Source organism: Drosophila willistoni (assembly GCF_018902025.1).
Source record: "Drosophila willistoni isolate 14030-0811.24 chromosome 2L unlocalized genomic scaffold, UCI_dwil_1.1 Seg196, whole genome shotgun sequence".
NCBI classification, from domain to species: Eukaryota; Metazoa; Arthropoda; class Insecta; order Diptera; family Drosophilidae; genus Drosophila; species Drosophila willistoni.
In genome coordinates this window covers 6,217,796-6,241,397 of record NW_025814048.1, presented here as the reverse complement: position 1 = coordinate 6,241,397, position 23,602 = coordinate 6,217,796, and the positions used below count along the sequence as shown (strand labels likewise).

Genomic DNA, 23,602 nt, shown 5'->3' with positions numbered 1-23,602 from the left:
GCCTATGCAAGATAGGTTTAATGCGGGCCCATTTGGCTAATTGAATTCCAAAGAGCAACAAAATGAAATGGGGTATTTATGTGTTTGAATGATATAAAAACTTGTTGCGATTAACAGTTATGGTCATTGGGCTTTGTTACGGTTGTTTGAACACAAGTTCTTTTTGTTGCTCTTGTTGCTGTTTCTGTTTCTGTTTTGCAACACTATTCAACATGATATTTGATTGAGTTACAGACACTGAACTAACAATGCCAATGAGCTGAATGATGCCTGCAGCTGTCAGGTGAAAGGGAAAACAATTTGCTGCTAAATTGCCACATGTGGAACTGCCCGTTCTGTCCATTTCCTGTCGAGGACTCAATCAACCCACACACATACACAAACACAAATACCCCCACATACTTGGCATTTCTTTTGTGAAAACATGTGTGTGTGGGTGTGTGTGTGTGTGATAATTGCGAATTTATCTGACACATCCGTTGCACTTTACTTCCGGTATTTTATTTGATTTCGTTTCATTCGTTTTCGTTTCATAAATGCCATTGATTGCTTTTTATTATTGTTTCATTTGATGAGAATTCAATTAAATGCAATCAATTTGAATATGTATGTACTTGCGGTTGGCAATTTCACTATCTGTGGCCATATTTGTTTTATAAATTGATGGCCCAATGTCAAAAACTGGTTTGTTTTTCCATTATCAAGTTAAGCTAACTAAATGGTTCAATATGAATATTTTTCAAGTTTTTCAATTTAATTGCATTTAAGTTCCAATTTCATTGCCAAAGCGAGTTTAGGAATGGCAAAAGGCAAAGCAAAGAAGACAAAAAAAAGGACCATCCACATAAATATGACAAACAATTTCAGTTTCATTTCCGTTAAACAGAATGCCGATGTGGCTGAATTAGGGTTAGGTTCTTTCTTTCTCATGGCTATAGAGCTTCGATATGCCATAAAAATATGCGCAAATAACAATAAAACCTACAAAATTATTGGTATGGCAAGCATAAAAATTGCTTCGCAATGTTCGAGGCGCGAGGCAAGGATCTGAAATGCTTGAATGGGGCGGAAAGGCCACGTGTCTGTATGTATGTGTGTGCGTGTGTATGTGTGTGTGTCTGGGCTCCAAACTCTAGACAAGGAGCTGAACTAAGCAAATACATAGATGGAAAGCATTTCATGCATGCTTAAGGCCAACTAATATTAAAACAAATATGTTGAGCAAAACTTTGCTACCTTTTTCGACATCAACCACTTGCTCCCTCTTTCTGTGTCTCTTTGTGAATGTGTATGTGTGTGTATATGTGCGTCTTGGTAAATACTTTAAGGCAAACTTTATTAGCCACCAAAATACCAGAGATTTACCTGACGTGTAGTATGGGCCAAGAAATCTTTGTGTTCTGGTCTAGTGAATGCTAAACAAAAAACCTTTTCAGCCCAGCCAAAATGCTAAAATGTAATTGATTTTGTGTATTTGACGCATTTTGCCTACGGCCAAGATCCATTGAATGAGTTTTTGTTTTCTTTTTTGTGAGGCTTGTATGTTCATCCTACTATATACTATTAATAAGCCGTTGGAAGTTTGCTTGCTTAGTTTATGCAGGCCTAAGATGTTTGTGTGGTACGCTTGAATACTTAAAGCAAAATCCATTAATATTGAAGCAATTTGTATTTGATTGCTTTTAGCAGTTTAGGCCGCCGTTTATTTAAAATCAAAACATCTGTTTGCTAATCAAATTAAAAACAAAAAATACATACATACAATACATATGTATGTACATATGTTGCATGGCGCAAACTGTCAAAAATGAAAATTCTTGTCGTACATGGAATTTGAAATGTGAAACATGTCGCTGATTACCCGTCTGTCCTATCTGACAGCCCAGATAGAGCCTACCTACATACCTACATATGTATATAGCCCTATCACTCTGCTCTTGGCAGCTGACGACCATGCCATCTACTTTGGTTCTCTATCTCTCGTTTTCTCACTTTGGCGTTTTATTTCTTTTTTTCTTCCACTGTCAACGAAATTTATCATATGCTGGCAGACATTTGTAACTGACACAGACACACACACACACACACACAGGAGAAAGAGAAGAAAATTTGCATGTCTATTCATCTGCCCCCAAGAATTATTCATATTTTCACCTGTCTGAGAGAGAGTTTGTCAGTGTGTGCGTGTGTGTGTGTGTGTTACATGTGTTGCTATTAATTCTTTTTCTACTCAAGAAGACGCAGCATAATCTCAGAGGCTGCCAAATGGCATTAGCCGCCCAAGCAAACAGATGACGACTACCTGTAATTGCGTGTGATTTGATGCCCACAAATTTTTCAGACTTCCAATGAGTGTTTCCTACTTATATAAAAATATACATAGGGGAATGGATGTTAGTTAAATTGCTCCATCATTTTCTTTCTTTAATATTCAATGATCGTGCTTCTTTGGAGTCTTCGTAAATTCAATGAAATCTTTGGACAATAATAAAGTATAGACTGAATATTAAATAATTGATAGAATAAATCAGTCCATTCCTTTTTTTACATTTTTATAGACTTTTATAGACAGATCAAATAAATAACAATTCATTCTTTAAATTTTACTCTACCGCAACTTTGCAAGTACTTATGCTTTATTTAAAATTTATTTATTTAAACAACAAATTTTGTAGACTTTGCGGACTTGGGTTTTCTATTCACAAATAAAATATGCATACAAAATATTTCAAATTTCAAAGACCAAATGTTTGTCTATAAAATTTACAAAATCTAGAAATCGGCTAGAAGATTTATGTTTTTTACGACTTTTCCGAACTAAATTGTCTGGCTTTGCTCGTATGTAAAATATACATCATTATTTATTTAGTTATGTCAACTAACAGTGCACTCGATAGAACAAAAGCTTAAGCTAAAGACAGTTAACAATCAAGTATAAAAATGTAGTAGGACAGGTAAATTTTTTTGCAATATTCGTTTACCAGAACCGGACTCCACGGAGAATTCTATAATATTTTCCCCAAAGAAACCAAATAAGTATGTATTTTAAATGTAGGATGTCATTGCCCGCGCTGCAATAGATGAAATTTTATAAATTTTGATATTTTTTAATGAAATTAATTGTCAATAATGAGTATAAATTGAAAAAACTTGTATACTTCGAAGCTCGTGATTCAAAATCATTTTAGACATACATACGTTTTTCTAGATTTGTTTGTAAAATCCGATTCTGATGGACGATTAGGAAGTTGTATCTTTTTTTCTCCATACAAATGTAAACACATTCGATTCTAAGTTTTAAAAGTTTCCCAGAAAAGAGCAACCCAAAAGTCTTCTCAGAGTTAATAAATCTCGCACTCAAGACAAGCTTTATTTATTATAAGCTTATAAATTTATTTTAATTTCATGCCTTCAGTAAATCGTTTTTATATATTTTTGCTGATAGTGTGGAATTTTGTAAACTCTTAATGAAAAGGATTTGAATGTAATTTCCACTAAAGGACTTCCTGCTGTTGTCAACATTTTGTGCATTTCACTCCTTTATTAGTGCATCATTGCACTGTATGAAAAAACTATGTACAAAAATTGTCATAAATATCCTTTCAGCTGATTTTCTGTATGGCAATTTTATGCCTGATGAAACTCTGACAGGCAGCCGTCGGTTTTTTAAATTGTCGTTTTTTTTTTGTTAACAATATATAAATTAAATGAATAAATTACAGAGAAACAGAGAGAAAAGGCAAGCTTTTGCACTCAGTTTGTTTACACGCTTCATAAAGTGCTATATTATAGCAAACGAAAAATACTTTGTTTTTTCTTTGGTTTTCTCTCCCTCTCCCTCCCTCTCTCGCTCTCTCTCTCTTTCTCTTTGTTGTTGAAGTGCAAAACTGACCCCGAATCGGCTTTCCCCAGCCAGCTTAACCAACACAATAAAATGTCAACTTTATGCGCCTTTTTTTTTACTCTTATCGATGAAAATCAATTTCATCAGACAGCAACAAATTTAAAGCTTGGCAAAATTTACATTATTTTAATACAACCAGAAAGAATTCAAATCAGCATGAAAGGGACAAACGAAACGATACAGCGAAATGTTCAATCAAATCAAAGCGAACCCCTCGCACAGAGTGACACAGGCATAGAGAATAACAGAAGATGGAGAACAAGAGACAAAGAGGAAGGAAGAGAGTGGAACTTGGAGAAAATGCAAAATAAAACAAAAGACAAGGAAGAATGTTAAAGTGGCATAGACATGGCCTGACAATGGTGGCAGACATGGCCAAGTTCAAACACATTTGGGTCCAAGTGTCAGCCACACTCACTCACTTGTGCCTTGTGTGGCAAGCAGAGAATGGGAATGGAATGGGTTTGGGATGATATTTGGGAATGGGAGATGAGATGGAGGCAAAGTCAAATTATTGGGTTACAAGAAAATGTTCAAGTACAAAATTGTAGGCCCTACATATCTTAAAAAAAGTTCAATTTTAAGATTTGATATTATGGGAATTCTTTGTTAACTGTTTAATTGCAGAAATTTTGTCAATGAATAATTGTTTAAACTGAGAGAATTAGAATATGTCTGCAAAATTTGAAATAAAATCAAAGATGGTCAGTTGAGGTAAATCTACAATAGTTTCAAATCATCAAATCATAGCACTTCAATAGTTCAAAAGTTCACTTTAACATTTAAGAAATTATTTTTAAAAGATTTTCTTGCTAATGAATGCTTTCCAAGTATAAATAAAACTTATCACTTGAAAATAATTACTGAAAATTATAATTAGACAAATTTTAAATTCTTTTGGGGAAATAAAGCGTTAAAGAACAAATATAAGATCAACGTAACTTGCTTATCAGAAGTAGATTGATTAAGAGTTGAAGAATTGTAAAGCAATTCGCTTTTTATGGTTTTCATATTTCTTTTATTAAAAAAATTATTAAAAAAAACTTCTAATGTTCACGTAAACTGAAGCAAAACCAAAAAATTATATTATTCTTTGACTTCTGCCTAAATTTAGAATTTATTCTCATATAAATTCAATTAAAGAATTAATTAAAGAAACTAAAATCCTTTCTCCTACTCTGAATATATTCTTCTTTAATATCAATAAACCAAAAGCATTGTTTCCATCTGTAAGAAATCTGGAATCATTTAGCAAACTTTAAAAAATTCCATAATCTATGTACGAAGCGATCAAGATCAAACTTTTTTGATTCCCATTTCTCAGAATTTATTCAAAAGTAATAATATTTTCGACTTTTATTACAAATTGGTAAACCGTATTTTGGCTTAATAGCTTCGCCACTGGAATCACAATGAGTTCCTGTGATGTGTACTAAAGTTGAGTTCATGTCACAAATACCTTGGTCAGAAGACTATTTGAATAGAGAGAGAGAAGGAAGAGAAACACAAAAGGGAGCGAACGAAAGTTAGCCAGAGAGAAAAAGAGACAAATGTAATCAAAATAAATTACGAGCATGTAAGCAGCCTCCGGTGTCTATTAAGCGCAATAAAAGGAGAGCATCATTTGTTTAACGCAATCTCATTATTAGATGCGTCCCTCGGTTGCCTCTGGCACAGCTGCTGCAAAAGATGCGAAATGAGCAGGAGAGAGAAAGAAAGAGAGAGAGATAAACAACACTCTGACTGACGGTGACAAGCATTTGAGGCAGAGCTTCTGCCTTGGGTAATGATAACTCGGCCCCCTGCCTGCCCTCTGAACCAGAATGCTGGTTGATAATGCTCCTGATTATGCTGATGATAAGTAATTTTGCAAAACTCCAATTGCAGGCCGTGTCTAAAGCGGCGTTAACGCGTTCGTTGATTAGTCTTCTGTTGGGTCCGGGTCCTGGGTCTGTGTCTGGGTCCCTTTCGATGCTAAAGGATGAGGTATGAAGCCGACAAGCTCATTACGCCGCCAACAATTTGATTAATTACCGTTTCAAGCGCTCAAGTTTTTTTTTCCATTTTTCTCCCACACTTCTTCTTTGCTGCAAAGGATTTCTGCATTATTTACACTTTTACTTTGTCGTCTTTCTTCGTTTTTTATGCAAATTTAATTTACCTCAAGGCAAAGCGCACACAAAACTCATGGGCCGCAGGCCACGCCTACTTCTTTTGCGGGCGGGTTGACAATCATAAGCTGGGTCACAGCAAAAGACTTAGAAGAAGGTCTTAAAAAAAAAAAAAACACACACCCAAGAAAAAAGGAAAGTAGAGAAATAAGCAAAGACTAGGCAAGGTGACAGGACAAAAACGTTCTTAATAAAACAAGAAAATTAAAATTAACAAAAAGCGAAGCGACAAAAAAAAAAGGTTCTCAAATTTAAAACCTTTAAAATGGGAAATTTGAAAAGTTTTGCATGAATTATTATTATTTCCCCATGACTAACATGATGCGTAAAATGTATTTAAAGTCAATCAATTGCAAAAATATTAAATCTATAATACGAAATCCATATTTATCTACATAAACTATAAAAATAGCAAACAAAATGTTAAAACGTAAAAAAAATGTGTGTATGTCGAACGAGCAATAATAATAATATTTTAATAAATGTGAAACACAATAACAAAAAAACAATGAGTGGATCACATCGGCTGCAATACGGCAGCAACAACGAGTAAATCAAATATATATATCAGTGAGATTTATATACTAAGCTAAAACAATGAAATTAAATTGCAATTGCAATTCTTGGTGCTTACTGCAAATTTGTGTTGTGATTGTGTTGAATGCAACAACGTGTGTTGCTGTTGATGAACAGGACATTGCTGTGATTGGTGATATAGCAGACGAGGCTGCTGCAGCAGGATATCATGACGCGTCTGCTGATAGACAACAAACAGCAGATAGCATGTTTTTGCGATGGCGACGCCATCAGCAACATCATCATCATTATCATCAGCAGCAGCAGCAACAACAACATCATCAAAGGAAGCAACAACATCGAGACAAACACAATCAAGAACTCAGTCATTACCAGCAATTGAAATTGGAGGAAGAGCAACAGCAGTTGGGCAAGCAATCCTGGCAACAACAACAATCAGCTTTAGCAATTGATTACTTAATGGAAGAGCCACAGCCACATCAGCACCAACACCATCATCAACAACATCAACAACAACAACAACATCAGCAACACCATCAGCCATCCCATTACACTGATCTATATGATCAGCACTTTGATTTGGATGCCTATCAACGTTATGCCAATAACGAGGCACTTTTCAATTCACCCGCCTCCCCTCGTTCCGGTCGTCATCGTGGGCGTCATATACCGCCCAACAACAATAACATGGTTATGCCTCTCATCGCTGATGTAAGTGGCAAAATTCTAAGATCTTTGCCAGATTCGGTGAATTTTCTCCATGATCGTCTCTTTGCCAATCAACCGCAAAGACATTGGCCTGTTAAGCGAGAGGCCATAGTCGAGGGTGATTTGATATTGGGTGGCCTAATGATGGTCCATTCCCGAGAGGATAGCATCACATGTGGACCCATTATGCCGCAGGGTGGCATTCAGGCTTTGGAGGCCATGCTCTATACCATCGATCGCATTAATGAGCAGAAATTGTTGCCAAATATAACCTTGGGTGCCCACATACTGGATGATTGTGATAAGGATTCATATGGTTTGGAAATGGCTGTGGACTTTATAAAAGGTAAGCAAGAAGTGGGGAAACGTGAAACCAGCAACAATAAGTATGGAAATTCCATTTGCAATTGTAGTTGCAGTCACATTACTCATACTAAGCTCCCCCTCCCCCTCCCCACCACAAGTCTGAATAACAAAAATTGCAATGAAATTTGTATGCAAATTTTACGTGCTTTACTTTTTTTGTTGTTCTCAGATAAAGAGGAGAAATGGTTTTATGTGCAAAACAGTTGCTCTTGGCGGAATATAATTTCCCTGAGCGAATATTTTTCTTATCAAGGAAACATCGTGTATTTAAAACACAAATTTTCTTATTTAGCTTGCCCCATGATTTCAATTGGCAAATAGAATTTTGGCTGCCATTGCTCCAACTTCAAGATTCAATTCAGCAAGGCTGAGGCAGAGATTTGATTAATAAACTAAATTAATAAATAAATTATGCCATAAGAGCGCAACCGACAGATGCATAATTCCCTAAGGACAAAACGGCTGGCGTTGTGTTTATTGAATTTTGCTTTAGCTAAGTGAAAGAGATCAGTGTAGGTGCCGCAGGATATGTATATAAAATGGCGCTTATTACTTTTATCGGGCCAAACAAAAGACTCTCACACGTACTTACACACACACACGCATTTACCAACCAGTAAACAAGCTAGATCCATAATCAATTGGGCGCAGAGAGCAATAGACACACACACACACACACATAGAGAGAGGAAAGAGGCATCCCATCCATCTATTCATCTATCCATCGTCATTGTGCGCCGTTATGGGTTGTGGGAACACTTTCTAATCTCCATAATTTCATTATTTATGTGCGCGGCAAGGATTTATTTGAGCGACGTGCCATGTTTTGCGCTCTCTCTGCCTCTGTCTCTGTCTGTCTCTCTCTCTCTCTCTGGCATGCTTTTCTCAGACACTGACGTATGAAAAATATAATTTTCCAAGTCACTGAATTATATTGACAGGATTAGGCAAGGCCGTAAACTAGTTATGACCCCCCGCAAAACACCAAAACCCAACATCCATTGGCTTGCTTGCTCATAATAATCTAGTTTGGGCCTCAATTGAATTGAATGCTCTGCCCGATGGCAGGAGTAGAGAAAAGACAGACTTGATGGAGTTAATTAATTTGTATTTAAGTGCAGCTGGCAAAAGCAACACCATCACTACCACTACCACCAACAACAACAACAATAACAAGAAAAATATCACCCCATCCATACGAAACATTTGTGGTCAACGAGGCGTGTGAAATGCCAAAGCCTACGGAATTAAAGTGGAAAATACCATAAATATTAAGTTTTCTTTTTTGGGTTAGGGCGGTAAAACTTTCTGTACGCATTTCCCCAGAATCTACACACACAAACACTCGAAAAATATTTATAATATTTAGCAACTGTTCCATATGCATAGCTGATAAGAGGCATTGCAATTAAATATTCCATAATTTAACATAATTAAAAAATATGTATAAAAAAAAACAAATTCATTTTTGCGTTAGCTACTTAAATATAACAAAGTTTTCATAATTAAAACCCGGAATCCAAATGCAAACAAACAACTAACCAAAACAAAAAACACATATTCTTGTTTAACATTGAGGACTTAAGCATGACATACAACAAGTTTCAGGACCTCCCCCCACCACCCTTCAAAAGAAAATGCATTTTGTTTTAAACCAAAAATCTACTTTGACCACATTTACTTGCTCCCTATGCCAAGTTGACTTATTTTCCCCAAAAATAGAAAATTTTAAGTTGCGTGGCAAAAAGTTCGTTAAGTAATAAGTATTTATATAACTTTTGCAAATTGTTTCATGTACTTCAAGTGGAAAAATGCTAACTAAAAAAGGGCAAAGTTGCAGAAGCGACACAAACTTATAGATTTTGTGCATCTTCTTAACTTATCCGAGAGTAAACTTGCCACAAACGTTAATTCGAGGGTAATCGGAGGGGCTTTAATGAAGGGGTTTTAAGCAGTTTAATGGTTGTTAGAAACTTAGGAAGAGAAACTGACAGAGTTGTTTTTATAGTTTGCTGATTTTATCAAAATTTTGAATTTTTTAGACAAGTTAGTGGCGGTTTTTCATGTTGATTTGAAGAGAGAAAGTTTATTTAATTGGGTGATGGGCCCCCAAATTCGTATTTTGATGATATAGAGGTGGATTAGATATCTTATAATCCTCTTATGGAAGAGCTTTCTTTGATACCCTAAACGATTCATAAAAGTTCAAAGATTTCATATAAGAGTCATTACATATCGTCTGTTTAAATATGTATATATTGGGATAATCATCTAATGATTTCACCTAAGTGTAAAATGCTCACATTTTAATAGCCTTATCCAAAATTTTTCATTACAGATATTTATTTTTTTAACATATTTTAAATTTTTAAATGAAACATAAATATTTTAAAAAATTAAAGAGATAACCAAATTCTAACGCTGCGCAAGATAGATGTTCTTAAGATTTTATTACGGTTAGCAATAGATAGAAATTTAAATTTCTAACCTCGAAACTCAATTTTTCCTTCCCCAGAAAAGGTTTTAAAAATATTGTTCCAATTTTAATTTTCATTGACAAATCAATAATTTTGTTTATTGAAATAGTTTTCGAAATGCATTAATTTATCCTGTGTTACTTCAAGTAATTCATACAGTTTTAAAATTTATCATTTTATTCCGATAATATCTTTACACTAAGTATCTGAATCCAATTTTGATCAAAGATTTAAATGATTAAAAGTTTTATTTAAGTGTTCAAATGAAACGATATGCACTCCAAGTCAGGACAACAGATTAAAACAAAATATTCCTTAAACTTCTCTACATATATGTTAAAATTTTTACAATAAAGTATATTAAATATTTTGTAAATCTCAAGTTATTCGATAAAAGAATATAATTGTTAGCTGTAAGTTCTTTTCTTTCGACTCCTAATGGTACATATCTAATTTAAATTCAAATGGCAAACTTTCTTAATGCATTATTCTTTTCCGTTGTTAAACTGTTAACGGTATTAAATATTTCTCCGTAATTTAATCGATTTTCTAATGCAACCCTTTTATCTTTTTGGTTTCCTCTTCTCATTTCAGGCTCCATCAGCAATATAGACGATGCGGAATATCATTGCAACAAAACGCAAGTTCGCAAAGTCATTTCTGGTGTGGTGGGTGCTGCCTCATCGGTGACCTCCATTCAAGTGGCCAATTTGTTGCGTTTATTCCGCATACCCCAGGTAAGCCGCACTGCTCGATAATGGCTAAACAGAACGAAAATAATTACTGGCATTAACCACAGGGAAAAAAATGAAATAACTTTCACGTTTTTGTTCGCGCCAGAAGCAAAAGTTTCTGTAGTTGGTAATTAAAAATTCTGCAATGTTGTTAAAAAGAATAAGGGGGGCCAGAAAAAATTCTAGAATATTTGTTCAGGGTTAAATGCCAGCACGTGGCTCTTTCAAATTACCAAAAGAGGCAACAAATCAGCAAAAGTGCAGCAGCTGCAGTGTACAGAAAATTAACACACAGAAAAAAAATACAGGGAAGCAGGAAAACCATAGCAAAAAGGTGGCACATGGTTTTGGCTGTCTCCAAGGAATGAATATGAATGTGTTCCTGTGTGTGTGTACATATATGTGGTGTGTATGTATGTGTGTGTGTGTGGGGAGAAAAGTCACGTTGCTGAAGGAGATGAAGTGGCCGCAGCATCAACATGGTCTACGTGAGAGCCAAAAAGTCAATATGCGACAATAACTAAGTAACCAAAGTGCGCCTGCAAGTATGCCATAAAACGCACACGCAACGCTCAATATCGGTCATTTGATGCAGAACCCCCAAAAACCCCACACCCCCCAAAGAATGAAAAAAGAGAGAGACATTGACGAAGTGTAAGAGTGAGTGAGAGGAAGAAAGATGGAACGGAGATTGGTAAAAGCAAAGCCAGGAAGAGGCCATAAATCAGACATAAGCATTTGATTGCATTTCGTTTCGTTTGTGACCCAGACTTAACTTCACAAAAATTGAAGAAGATTTTCGGCCATATAACGTATGTCGCCATTGACCATAAGGTTAACTAAGACAAGCTGACCATTTTCCAGGAGATTTTTGAGATTTTACACCACACACACGCACACTTATTGTAAAACCTCTTTACGTCAATGAGCAATTTCATTTTGTCCCTTTCATTTTCTAATGTCACTTTAACTTGGCCAACACATTTCTTGTTCACTTACTGCTCAAGGCATTGAGAATTTCATTATCTTTCTGTCTCTCGCTTTGTGTATCTCTGTCTCGTGGTCTCTCTCTCGTGCCTTTTGTCCTAGTCTGTGTGTCTGTCTGTGTTGGAAACAAGAAAACACTTGCTGAGGAAATTGTTGACAGCATCGTTGATAGCACATCCTAATGATAATGGCACTTAATTAGAAATCAAGTAGTTCTTTAAATACTTGCAGTCAGACACAATCATCTTAGTCTCTGTTTCTCTCTCTCTCTCTCAACTTTTCTCTGTTTGTCGGTGTTTCTTTTCTAATTTTGTATGACTTGCAGTTTCCTTTTTGTTGTTTGGACCTTGACCACAACACAAAAACTGGGTTAATTTGTGCGTGAAATTGAATTTTTTGGACTATTAGAACAGTTTAAATCCTTTTCTTCGCCTTTGTCTTTAATTGGAATGCTTGCGGTTTTTCCTCTTTTCAATTACCTGTTAGAAGCAGGGGAAAAACTCAAAGCGTTTGAGCTACAATTTCATACCTTCATACCGTTTGCCATGAAAATATTTTGCAAACATTACTTGATACATTTTTTTCTTCCATTCTTTGCAGGTCTCATATTTCTCAACCAGTCCAGAGCTAAGCAATAAGCAACGCTTCGAATATTTTTCACGCACCATACCCTCGGATCACTATCAGGTGAAGGCCATGGTGGAAATTGTTAAACGTATGGGCTGGAGTTATGTATCGATTATCTACGAGGAGAGCAACTACGGCATCAAGGTAATACATACCTGTCTTTCACATAGTTTCCATTTTCTTACATGGTATTGACTGAACAACTAGTCTGCAAGTAATCTGCAACTGTTTATCCAACAAATTAAGTGAAAAATCACATTTAAATTTTCAACATCTCCAACCATTCATGGTCTTGTTGAGCTGATGTGTGATTTCTGTTTCTGTTTGCTGCATTGCATATTTGTTCTGCCAAAAAGTGGATTGCGTTACATGAATGGGCGTCACTTTCAACCACGAATAAGGCTCACTTTTCTCTCAGATGCACACATACACACTGTGTACACACCGTGTGTGTGTGTGTATGTCCCTTCGCTTTCATCTCCTTTCACTCAGTTTGCCACTTTAGTGATGTGACTCTCTGTTATTTTGGTTTGATTGCAGGCATACGAGGAACTGGAGGAGTTACTGGCACGCCATAACATTTGTATTGCCATTAAGGAGAAGCTTGTAAAGGATTCAGGAGTGGCTGAGGATATTGCATACGATAATATTGTGCAAAAGCTGCTGACAAAACCACGGGCAAGAGGTAAGGTGCCAACGAAATGAAAATTTTAAATGAAATGTCAACGCGAAGCAAGCCGAAAAGCCGTTGCAAACGGAAATTGCACAAATTAAATGAACATATTTAAAAACAACCAGCACTCCCCCAATCTCCACCTTCCTCTTCCCCATCCTTTTATTTCCATCTGCCCTCCCCCTCTCTGCCATTGAGTGTGCTTTTGTCTTTGATTTCGCATTGTTTTCAATTTTTTGCACAGCAGGAAATTAAAAAGTTGTCTCCGCACAGCTAGTTTATAAGGTGTAGAGAGACAGCAGCTGGTATTTTCCGGTGGGAGTAGAGTGAAAATTATTCATGCATAAATGTTGGATAACACAAAATGCAGAAATAAAATGAAAAACAATAAATAGCTACCCATATCGATTAGAAAATTTAACAAATGCGGGAATCTAAATTCAATCCAGCTGATGCGAATATGTCCTTGCAATACTCTTGATTAATAAATGGAACTTTGATAGTCGAGAATTTTTTTAATATACATATAGTAAGTCGGTTCCTGTTCCTATAAGAAAGGACCTCAGTTTATATACATATGCCCCTAGTATTATATACCCTATTAAAAAGTGTATGTTATTGATAAAATATTTAAGTGTTTAAGTAGTGAACTTGCATAGTTTTTCAACTCTGTCAAAATAACAAAGTTGTTGAACAATCTTTTTTTAACTTTAAGTCTGGTATCTGTGTCCATAATATATAAGCACAAAATGTATAAAATTTTTAGAGGTAAAAATAAAAATAGAAAAGTTTTGTACTCATAGCTTTAACCTGACAGATTAAATGAAAATTTTTATGTCAGGAAAAGGGTTGCTTACCTTGAGACCAACATCACATTCCTGCGAATATTCATTTGTTCCTGAAGTTTCTATTTTCGAATTGACTACGCCAAATGTTTCTAAAGCCGGAACAATTCAAATATTTCACAGCTTGTAGTTGAGTTGGAACAAAGCTATATAAGTCAAACTTTTTCCGACATTTGAATATGATAAAAACAACAAACAGACAAACAAACGAAAAATTCGAGAGAAATGATAAAAACCGCCAAACCCAACTGACAACAATATTTCAAGCTAAATGAAAATAAAAGTCAAGTTAGCTTTTTGTTTTTTATCATTTTTCCATTTGTTATATTATTTGCACGTTGTATTTGTGCGTCAATCATACGCCCTGTGTAACGCCAAAAGGGCTACAAAAAATGTCAATCAATTTGACTTTCAACTTTTGCCCGTAGGCGAATTCCCTTCACTTTTGCCCTTTTCTCTCCCCCTCTTCTTTTTTTTTTGTTGTTGTACCGATTGCGCGAGTTTTATTTGCATTTGATTTGAAAAAATATTAATCAAATGCCAGTTACAGAGACACAGACAAAGAGGGAGACACACACACACTTAGCCAGGATCCAGACACTGGAAACATAATAAAAAATATACATATATTAAAAATAATTACAGTCTAAACCTTTTATTTCTGTCATTAATCAAAAGGGCAGAGCAGGTCAATAAAAAGAATTCACAATAACAATCGAACCCCCTCACACACACTCACACACACTTTAACGCCCTTCACACACAAACATTTCGTTTGATTTACATAAATGCGCCATCAGGAAAAATTATTTGGCCTGTAAAAAAGGGTTTTCTTTTTCTCTTTTAGTGATCAGGGGGGTTTGAACTCATTCTATATTGTGATTTGTGATTTTCCCCTTTTTTCTGTATTTTTTTTCTGTATTTAGTTAAAAGCGATTAATCAAATTGACAAAGTATTTTTCAAAAGAACTTGGAGAATTTTGCATATGTGTGAGTGTGGGTGTGAGGGTGTGTGGGTGTGTGTGAGTGTGTCAGTTAACTGAAAAATGATGATGCTCCGGCAAGTGGCAAGTAACAGTGCCAACTGCCAAGTGGGATAAACTTTACCCTAGAGCGGCAGCGGCGTGTGGCCAGAGGTCGTTGGGTGTAATGTCTCTGACATGTTTTTGCTTTTTATCGCACTTCTGGCACTTCTTCGACTCTCACTGACTTTCACTGGATTTTTTGACTTTTTCTTCGTATTTCCTTTTTGCTCTCCTAGTTGGTTACATTGTAAATCACTTGATATTTTGCCACATTTGCAACATGTTTGGCAACTAAATCGAATTTAACATACATATATGAAGAGTTAACTTCTCTTGCAATCACACATATGTATTTATTTTGCTTCAAACTATATTTTGCTTAAAGTTATAAACTTGGAAAAATTGCTTCCTTGTAAACTGCTCTTTATAGAAAATCTTGACAAGACAATAACTCCTAATAAACTACTAATACAACAGGAAGAGGTAGATAGTGGAAAGAAATGACGGGAAGAAGGAAGGTTAAGGCATTGACAAGTATAGTAACAAGAACATGAACAGGAACAAATAAACAGCATGTTGAGTTTTCCTTTGCAGTTGTGGCGCTGCGCCTGATTAAGTTTGGTTTTAGCTAGCTTGGCACAAAAGGGGCCCAAATCGATAATATGAGGAAACAAGGGCAAATATGGAGATAGTAACATAGAGAGAAAGAGAGAAACAGACACAAAAAGGAAGGAAAGGAAAGATTCTCTTAGTCAGGGAAATAATTTCACCCAAAACAAAAGCCACAGGACGAAGTCTTACCATGCCTGCTGATAAGAAGTGACAACTGCACCACACACACACACAGAGACAGAAGTGCTTAGAGTGGTTCAGAATAGAGTTGATGCTGCCACAAACAAAACTGTTCAATAAAGCAGTCAGCCTTAAGATTTCCCTCTCACTCTCTCTTTCTCTTACTCTCGCTCTGTTTTCAATCTTAGAGCAAATTCATCCTCCATCATTAGCAAGTCAAGTGGTTTGGACAAAAGGAAATTTTCTTTGCTTTTCTTTGATATAAGACATAGATATAGATTTCTTTTTTTTGTATTGCTTTTCGGTCAAGTGGCAGGATACTCCACTGCACCGCCTTCATTCCTACATTGCGGTCTTCTGGTCTTGTTTATTTAATTAAGGACAACCAATTCTCCATATTTTTGGTTCAATTGTTTTGTTTAGCAAAAAACACTCACACACTTTTAACTTGTTTTTTGGTTTCCTTTGGCTTTTGCTTATTCGTTTGCCCAACACTTGATATTGGTCAAATGGATTTGAAATATAGAGAGAGAGAGAGATATTTGGCAAAGATATGAGATTTTTGGCCAATTATAAATTGCATTTCTGTTTTGATATAGATTTTTACTTTTTCCCCCATTGGCCAATTGACCAAAATGAAAAGAGCATTGAATTGCAAAAATATGGTTTATTAATTGCATTCAATTTGGGTGCCAAATAAAAAAATCCAAAAAAAAATAACAAGAATGCAATTTTCAATAGAACTCAAAATTGTGCAAACATTTTGCTTATGAAAATGAGCCGCAGGCTTTCCATATGTCGAAATGCAATTATGAATTGGCATGTGGCAAGAGATTTCATTAAGCCACTGTGACACTCTTTCTGATTAACAATTAATGCAATTAATATTCATTTTGTTTCTCACTTCTTGCGACCACTCAATGACAATGATGATGATAGGTGCCATTATCTTTGGATCCGATCAGGAAGTGCGACAAGTGATGAGGGCTGTACGCAGGGCGAACGCAACAGGCTCCTTCTCCTGGATAGGCTCAGATGGCTGGAGTGCACGAAATCTTGTCTCCGATGACTATGAGCCAGAGGCAAGTGAATAAAACAAAAACAACTATTTTATGGTCCGAAATTAATGATATATTGCCAACGAAAAAAAATACATCATCATCATCATCATCGTCGTCATCATCATCGCTGCTAGCCGGAAATTATGAGCGTAAATTGAGCGAAGAGAATTTGATTAATGAATGTAGCTAGACTGGGCCCGGTCTGGCATAGAAAAGGCGTGACAATGGCAATGACATGACGCCCAAAAAGAATGAAAATATACCAAAAAATTTATAAATGATGGGCCACCCGATGGCATTTGGTTTCCTTTTTCCAGGATATGATGAATTATTTAACTTAATTGAAATTAATTGTGCGTGTGTGTTTTTGTTTTTAATTAATTTACTTTAGTTAGAGTTAGTTAACAGTTAATCACACGAACTTTTCCATATTTCCAGGTGGAAGGAACTCTTTCAGTTCAGCCACAAGCGAATCCTGTACGTGGTTTTGAGGAATATTTTCTTAATCTAACCGTTGAAAACAATCAAAGGAATCCCTGGTTTGTAGGTAAGTCTAAAAATTGTAGTCTCTTCATGGAATGGGAAACTAAATTGTTATTGGGTTTCTAGAATTCTGGGAGGATCATTTTCAGTGTCGTTATCCGGGAAGTACTAGCACTCCCTACAACAATTATACGCGACAATGTACGACCAAAGAGCGTTTATCTCGCCAGAATACCGATTTTGAAGACCAATTGCAATTCGTGAGCGATGCGGTAATGGCTTTTGCTCATGCCCTCAAGTAAGCCAAACGCCAAGTAAATTCTAGTAGAATTTGTTTACTGATTGTTTATGCATTTAGGGACATGCATCACGATTTATGTGGGGATCGTCCATCATTGTGTGATGCCATGAAACCGACTAAGGGTGCCGATTTGTTGAAATATTTGCGTAAAGTGAAATTCGAGGGTAAGTGTAGAGTATTAATATTGAATATTTGACATACATAGGTGAGTGTGTGTGTGTTTTTGTGTGTGTGATTAGGGGAAACGAAAGGCAGTTGCAACGCCAAACTGAATTGTTCATCGCAGTTCATCGCAAGTGCTGGGCAAATAATAATTTATGTAGAAAATAGTAGGACCATCGAGAATACACAGGATACCACCATATCGTTGTGGCATTGGCCATGCTTTCGAGTGGAAAATTGACTTGCTTGTCGTTCTCGTCGTCGTCATTGAACTCAATTTGAAATTCAATAAATTCAACAAGAAAAGCCTGGGCCCTACCCAGGCCCTAACTGACTAACTGACTGATTGACTAACTGCCTGACTGAAGCACAGAACGCGCAAATTGTCAATTTTCTGATAAAGCAAAGCGTCGGGATATGCAACAACAAGAACCCATGGCTAAGAAGGCGTCAAGCTGTCTGTTGGTTGATTTAACTTTGAGTTTACCCTCACTTACTCTTTCTCTCTTTCTCCCTTTTCTTTCTTCGATTTCTTTTTAGGCCTGAGTGGTGATCATTTTCGCTTTGATAGCAATGGCGATGGACCAGCTCGTTATAATATCATACATTTTAAACAATCTCAGCCAGGACAATATCGTTGGATCAAGGTCGGTGAATACTATGAAGGTGAACTGCGTCTGAATATGTCTGGTAAGTGTCCGCCTTGTAGATGAGAAATCAATATTATCCTCTTACCTTGCAACCATTTCATTTCACTTGCACAGAGGTAAAGTTCAAGATGTTGAGCCCCAAGCCACCGGAATCGGTTTGCAGTTTACCCTGCGAACGTGGACAAGCCAAGAAATATGTTGAGGGCGAGAGCTGCTGTTGGCACTGTTTCAATTGTACAACTTATCAAGTAAGTGAAACTTTATCCCCTCCCAACCCTTGCCACCCCCATCCCATTTTACTGTCTCGCAATCAACTAACCAAGAGAACTGCAAAATGCATTTTGCCATTCAGCTGGTCGCTCTGATTTGAGTTTAAGTGGGTAGTAAGGGCCGGATGGCCGATTGGAATGCCATGACCAAGGGACGAGAAAATTCCGTAATTTATTTGTAGAGCTTTTGTAGTGATTGAAACGTAATGTAGTGAATTATTGTGAAAGCAAACTAAATGAAAAGCCGGAATTTCTCAACTAACAACCAGTATAGAAATCGAAAAGGGAAGCAACAAAAATTGGGTGCCAAATAGTAATGATTTTCATTTAATATGGAATTTAATTAATTGGCTTCCATGTCATCCATTCCACACAGATACGCCATCCAATTGATGAGACACACTGTTTGGTATGCAAGTTGGGCACTTTACCGGATGCCTATAAGCAATATTGCCGTGCCATACCGGAGGTCTATTTGCGTCCCGAATCCGCATGGGCCATTGGTGCGATGGCATTCAGTGCAACAGGCATTTTCATCACACTTTTCGTGGTCGGTGTATTTGTGAGGTAAGCTAAAAGTTATTGCAGCAATTAAAAACTTCTGGCACACAAGAATAAGAAGAAGAAGAAGATGCTGATGACGAGAAGAGGAAAAGAAAAAAGTTTACGAGAAATTCCATGTAATTGGTCTATATGCAGTTGGGTTAAAGTTGTTTTTTTCTTCCTCTGCCTTTTCACAACTTTTCTTACAGACACAACGACACGCCCATTGTTAGAGCCTCAGGACGAGAATTAAGCTATATTCTTTTGGCTGGCATATTCATGTGCTATGGCGTTACCTTTGCTTTGGTCCTTAAGCCTACAAATATTGTATGTGCAATGCAGAGGTATGTGCAATGGAACTAAGTGAATGAATGGACTTTTAAAAGCAGAGTAAATGGTAAATATTTGTTTGTTCGTTTTTTTTTCCACTTGCTCTCTTCAGATTCATTGTGGGCTTCTGTTTTACGGTCGTCTATGCCGCATTGTTGACTAAAACGAACCGCATTGCGCGCATCTTCAAGGCTGGCAAACAGTCGGCCAAACGGCCCTCATTTATTAGCCCCAAATCTCAGTTGGTAATTTGTACGTGCCTGGTCAGTGTACAGGTAAGTCGAATGGATAGAAGAAAGGGGATTTATTTTTATGATAACTCCCGCAAATGTCTCTCTCTCTCTATCTCTATCTCTCATTTTCTGCAGATACTCATTAACGGCGTTTGGATGGTAATTGCTCCATCACATGCGATGCACCATTATCCCACACGCGAAGACAATTTACTTGTCTGCGATTCGTATATAGATGCCTCCTATATGATTGCCTTCTTCTATCCCATTCTCTTGATTATTGTGTGCACAGTTTATGCGGTTTTAACCCGAAAGATACCCGAAGCATTCAACGAATCTAAGCATATTGGTAAGTTAATGTTTAATCAGAATGATCATTATTGGTAGAATAAAAGATAAAAAGAATACACTTAAGTGTGCTCTGGCAGCCATTGTCAGATAGCATTTTTGCAGCATCTTAATTGCCCTCTCAAGTATGATATAAAAAGCTAACAACTGCAAATATTTTAAATGCTTGGCTCTTTCAAGGACTTTTTCAATGTCGTTCAGATAGAAAACAGTCCTCGTCTGCCAAGATTCCACAAAGAACTCGTGAATTATAGCCAATTTCTTTTTCCAAATCTGAAAACATGCGATGAAGTATAGTCAGAAAAAGTAGAGAATAAAAATATAGTTACATTAAAAATCAAAAGCCTTTTTCCATGAACATAGCATTCACCATTTTAATCCCTTATTAAAATAAATAGTTAAAAATTACAATTTTAATTTGTTTAAATAAACATTTGGCTCACAAAAGCTGTAGTGAAAGATATTTAAGAATTACTTATGGCAACTTTATATAATGTTTTTTAATGTTTTAATGTAAATAGCGTAAACGCATACAAACTGGCTGTGTTTAATAATAGTATATAAATAAGTTTTAAGTAATTAAACTAATAGAGAAAGTACTAAAATAAATAAAAGCATAGGTTATTTATGAAATAAATATTATTAACTTTGACCAAAGAAAGAAAGGACAATAAGAGATCGGTAGATAGATCATCAAGCCGATAAATGCAAATTAGATAAATAAGCTTTTAATGGTTTACCTGAATAATATATTAGAGTAAATTAAGTATATTAAGTAAATAGAAAAAGTCTTTAAAATATTTTATATGCAGAGGTCAAAGTGGTCAAAAGAAGTTCCGAATTGCTTTAAAGTTCCTTAAATTTGATACTACTAAATACTTTCATACTAATTTTGGTAAAACTTAGAAGAAAATATATTTCTCAACAACTTCCTTTTTTTGGCATTTTTCTCAGGCTTCACCATGTACACCACTTGTGTCATTTGGCTGGCATTTGTGCCATTATATTTTGGAACCGCCAATCATGTGCCCCTGCGCATCACCAGCATGTCAGTGACCATTAGCCTGTCGGCCAGTGTAACTGTTGCGTGCCTCTTTTCACCCAAGGTGAGTAGCAAACAAAAATCGAATCGTTTTAAGCGCATTAACCTGAAACTGCAATCGTATTCCGATATTATTAATGGCCAGTCGTGCCCAGATAATTGCTTTATTTTGATTAATAATTGCGTGTTTTACTTTGTTAATTCTTTTTCATTTCATTTCGATTTTTTTTTTATGTTTGTTTCCGCCATCCTTTTGAAATATTGCATCTCATTTCGCTTCAGTTCATTTCCTTTTTGAGGGGTCAAGTTTGCTCTTGACGGATTTTCATTAAAATGTAAAAGATAAGGGGACGGAAACTGAAGAGTGAAGAGGCATGGCAGATGCCAAAGTGCTATATATATTCATATTCATTATATTTAATGCGTTGTTTCCACTACTAAAGGATTCAATCGTGCTGATCATTAAAGGGACAAATAACAATAAACGTCAAGGAAAAAAAAAATAAAATAAAAGAGCTAGAGAGAAAAAATTGTATTGTCAACAAGCAAAGGACAAGTGTCTTCATTTCAAAGAGTCCCCAATCCGCCATTGTGTGTGTGTGTATGTGTGTGTTTGTGTGACAGAGTTTGTCCTTGCAGCAATATTTTTAATAATGCTTCATTATTAGCTATTAAGTTCCTGGCAAACTGCATGCCAAGACTGTAATTTATGTTTATAGACTAAAGGCACTATGCCAAAGACGGGGTCAGCAGCAGGACACAGGGATAAAAAGAAATTGTCCTTTAGTAGAAGAACTTTCTCACTAACAACCTAATTGGACGACGCCCAAAGGTGCAGACCCAACTAGATAGCCTTACATGAGGCAAATATAAGCAAATTTTCTGCTCATAGAATGCTAATATGCAACTACAAATTGTCATAAAATATTAAACGTCTTGGGATTTAAGTGAAAGTCAAACATCTTTAATGTTTACTAGTAGAAATAATATTAAATTACATTAAATTGGCAAATCGTAAAATTTTATGCATATACCAGTGGATGAAACTTTTATGTTGCCTTTTTAAGATCAAACTGGATAGGTTAACTGAAGCATAAAGAATAAATCTTTGTATTAAAAATAAGTTTATTGCATTTGCGTGTAATCTGGCTATTATATTTCAATACTTTTTTCATTATTAATGCCTTTTCTTGACTTTCTTTTTAACCAGTTGACTTTTAAAATTTAAATTTAATTTCAAATTTACATATAGTTTTAAGTACTGTGTTCAAAGCAACGTATTCGTATTTACGAAGCCCCATACTCACTTTGTTTTAAAGGAATAATGTCGCAATTTAGTTTTACCAAACAACTTTTTATCCATGTTGTTGAAAAATATGAATGAATTTCGACCTTGTTGAATTTCATCAAATTATGAAGTTTCTCTAATTTTGACTTTTTGAGTTGAATTGGAAGGTTTCCTTTAATCTGGTTGACTTCAAAGTACATTTTATAGAAAAATTAATTAACCGAATTGTTAAATAAACAATAGTCGAGTACCAACTTGCCAAAGTAAACTATTAAATGACATTCTATTGACTTTGTTTGGTATGAAATCTTATTTTTGCATTTAAAGAACTTTTAATACACGTTTCAAGTAGTTAATAAAATTGATTGACTTCCAACAAGTTTATCACTCATTGGTCAATAATCTTCCATAATCCCTCAAAGTTTATGGCAATCTGCAATATATTTTTTGTGCATGAAGATTACAAGCTAAAATGTTTCCCAAACTTATGAAAACTGTTTAAAAAATTATCGTCAATAAAGAAAAGTGTGGTCTATCCGTTTGAAAAGCATTATCGTTAACCGAATTAGCTGTGTCAGTGCTTAACATGTCAAATTTTGTTTTGTCCTTTTCATTTCCGTCATACTTTGGCCATTAACTCAGATGGAAGTCAATGACTTATCAGCTGGCAATCTAATTTCATGCCTCCCCCCCATTACTCACTCGGTGCGCGATTCGTGTCCCCACTGCTACGCCTGTTATTTGTGTCGATGTCCGCCTTTGGGTCCTGCCTCCTCCATGTCCATGTCCATGTCCAAGTCGAAAGTGTCATTAGCAATTTCCCAATTTTAGTCAGTAATTAAGTATTAGCCCAAAGGCCACAGACACAACCATAACAAGAATGATGGCAACGACAAGTTTTTTCCGTTAAATTGCTTACGTTACGTTGCCCTGCATTGCGTTTCATTGCGTTGCGGTGAGTTACGTAACTTACGTCAATGGGGAACCATTTCCGATTCGCTTTTGGTCCTGCCTTGTTCTTTGGCTGCCATTTGCCTCCGTTTGTT

The 23,602-nt window shown here is 35.9% G+C and overlaps 1 protein-coding gene across 2 annotated transcripts in view; it reads left to right on the top strand.

Moving 5' to 3' along the window:
• Nucleotides 1–23,602, top strand: part of LOC6640228 (metabotropic glutamate receptor 2) — a 61,032-nt gene that overhangs the window by 35,053 nt on the left and 2,377 nt on the right. Inside the window, exons 1-15 of one of the 2 annotated variants that reach the window (XM_047010178.1) lie at nucleotides 6,857–7,666; nucleotides 10,758–10,900; nucleotides 12,485–12,655; nucleotides 13,052–13,196; nucleotides 16,786–16,928; nucleotides 17,346–17,454; nucleotides 17,517–17,688; nucleotides 17,749–17,855; nucleotides 18,394–18,543; nucleotides 18,618–18,751; nucleotides 19,149–19,339; nucleotides 19,525–19,659; nucleotides 19,758–19,920; nucleotides 20,014–20,227; nucleotides 21,181–21,332. In XM_047010178.1, coding sequence (XP_046866134.1) covers nucleotides 6,859–7,666; nucleotides 10,758–10,900; nucleotides 12,485–12,655; nucleotides 13,052–13,196; nucleotides 16,786–16,928; nucleotides 17,346–17,454; nucleotides 17,517–17,688; nucleotides 17,749–17,855; nucleotides 18,394–18,543; nucleotides 18,618–18,751; nucleotides 19,149–19,339; nucleotides 19,525–19,659; nucleotides 19,758–19,920; nucleotides 20,014–20,227; nucleotides 21,181–21,332 — 2,937 coding nt within the window. In that variant the 5' untranslated portion in view covers nucleotides 6,857–6,858. Of the gene's footprint in view, nucleotides 1–6,856; nucleotides 7,667–10,757; nucleotides 10,901–12,484; nucleotides 12,656–13,051; nucleotides 13,197–16,785; nucleotides 16,929–17,345; nucleotides 17,455–17,516; nucleotides 17,689–17,748; nucleotides 17,856–18,393; nucleotides 18,544–18,617; nucleotides 18,752–19,148; nucleotides 19,340–19,524; nucleotides 19,660–19,757; nucleotides 19,921–20,013; nucleotides 20,228–21,180; nucleotides 21,333–23,602 lie in introns of those variants that run through there. The other variant, XM_023182166.2, reaches the window with a different exon arrangement.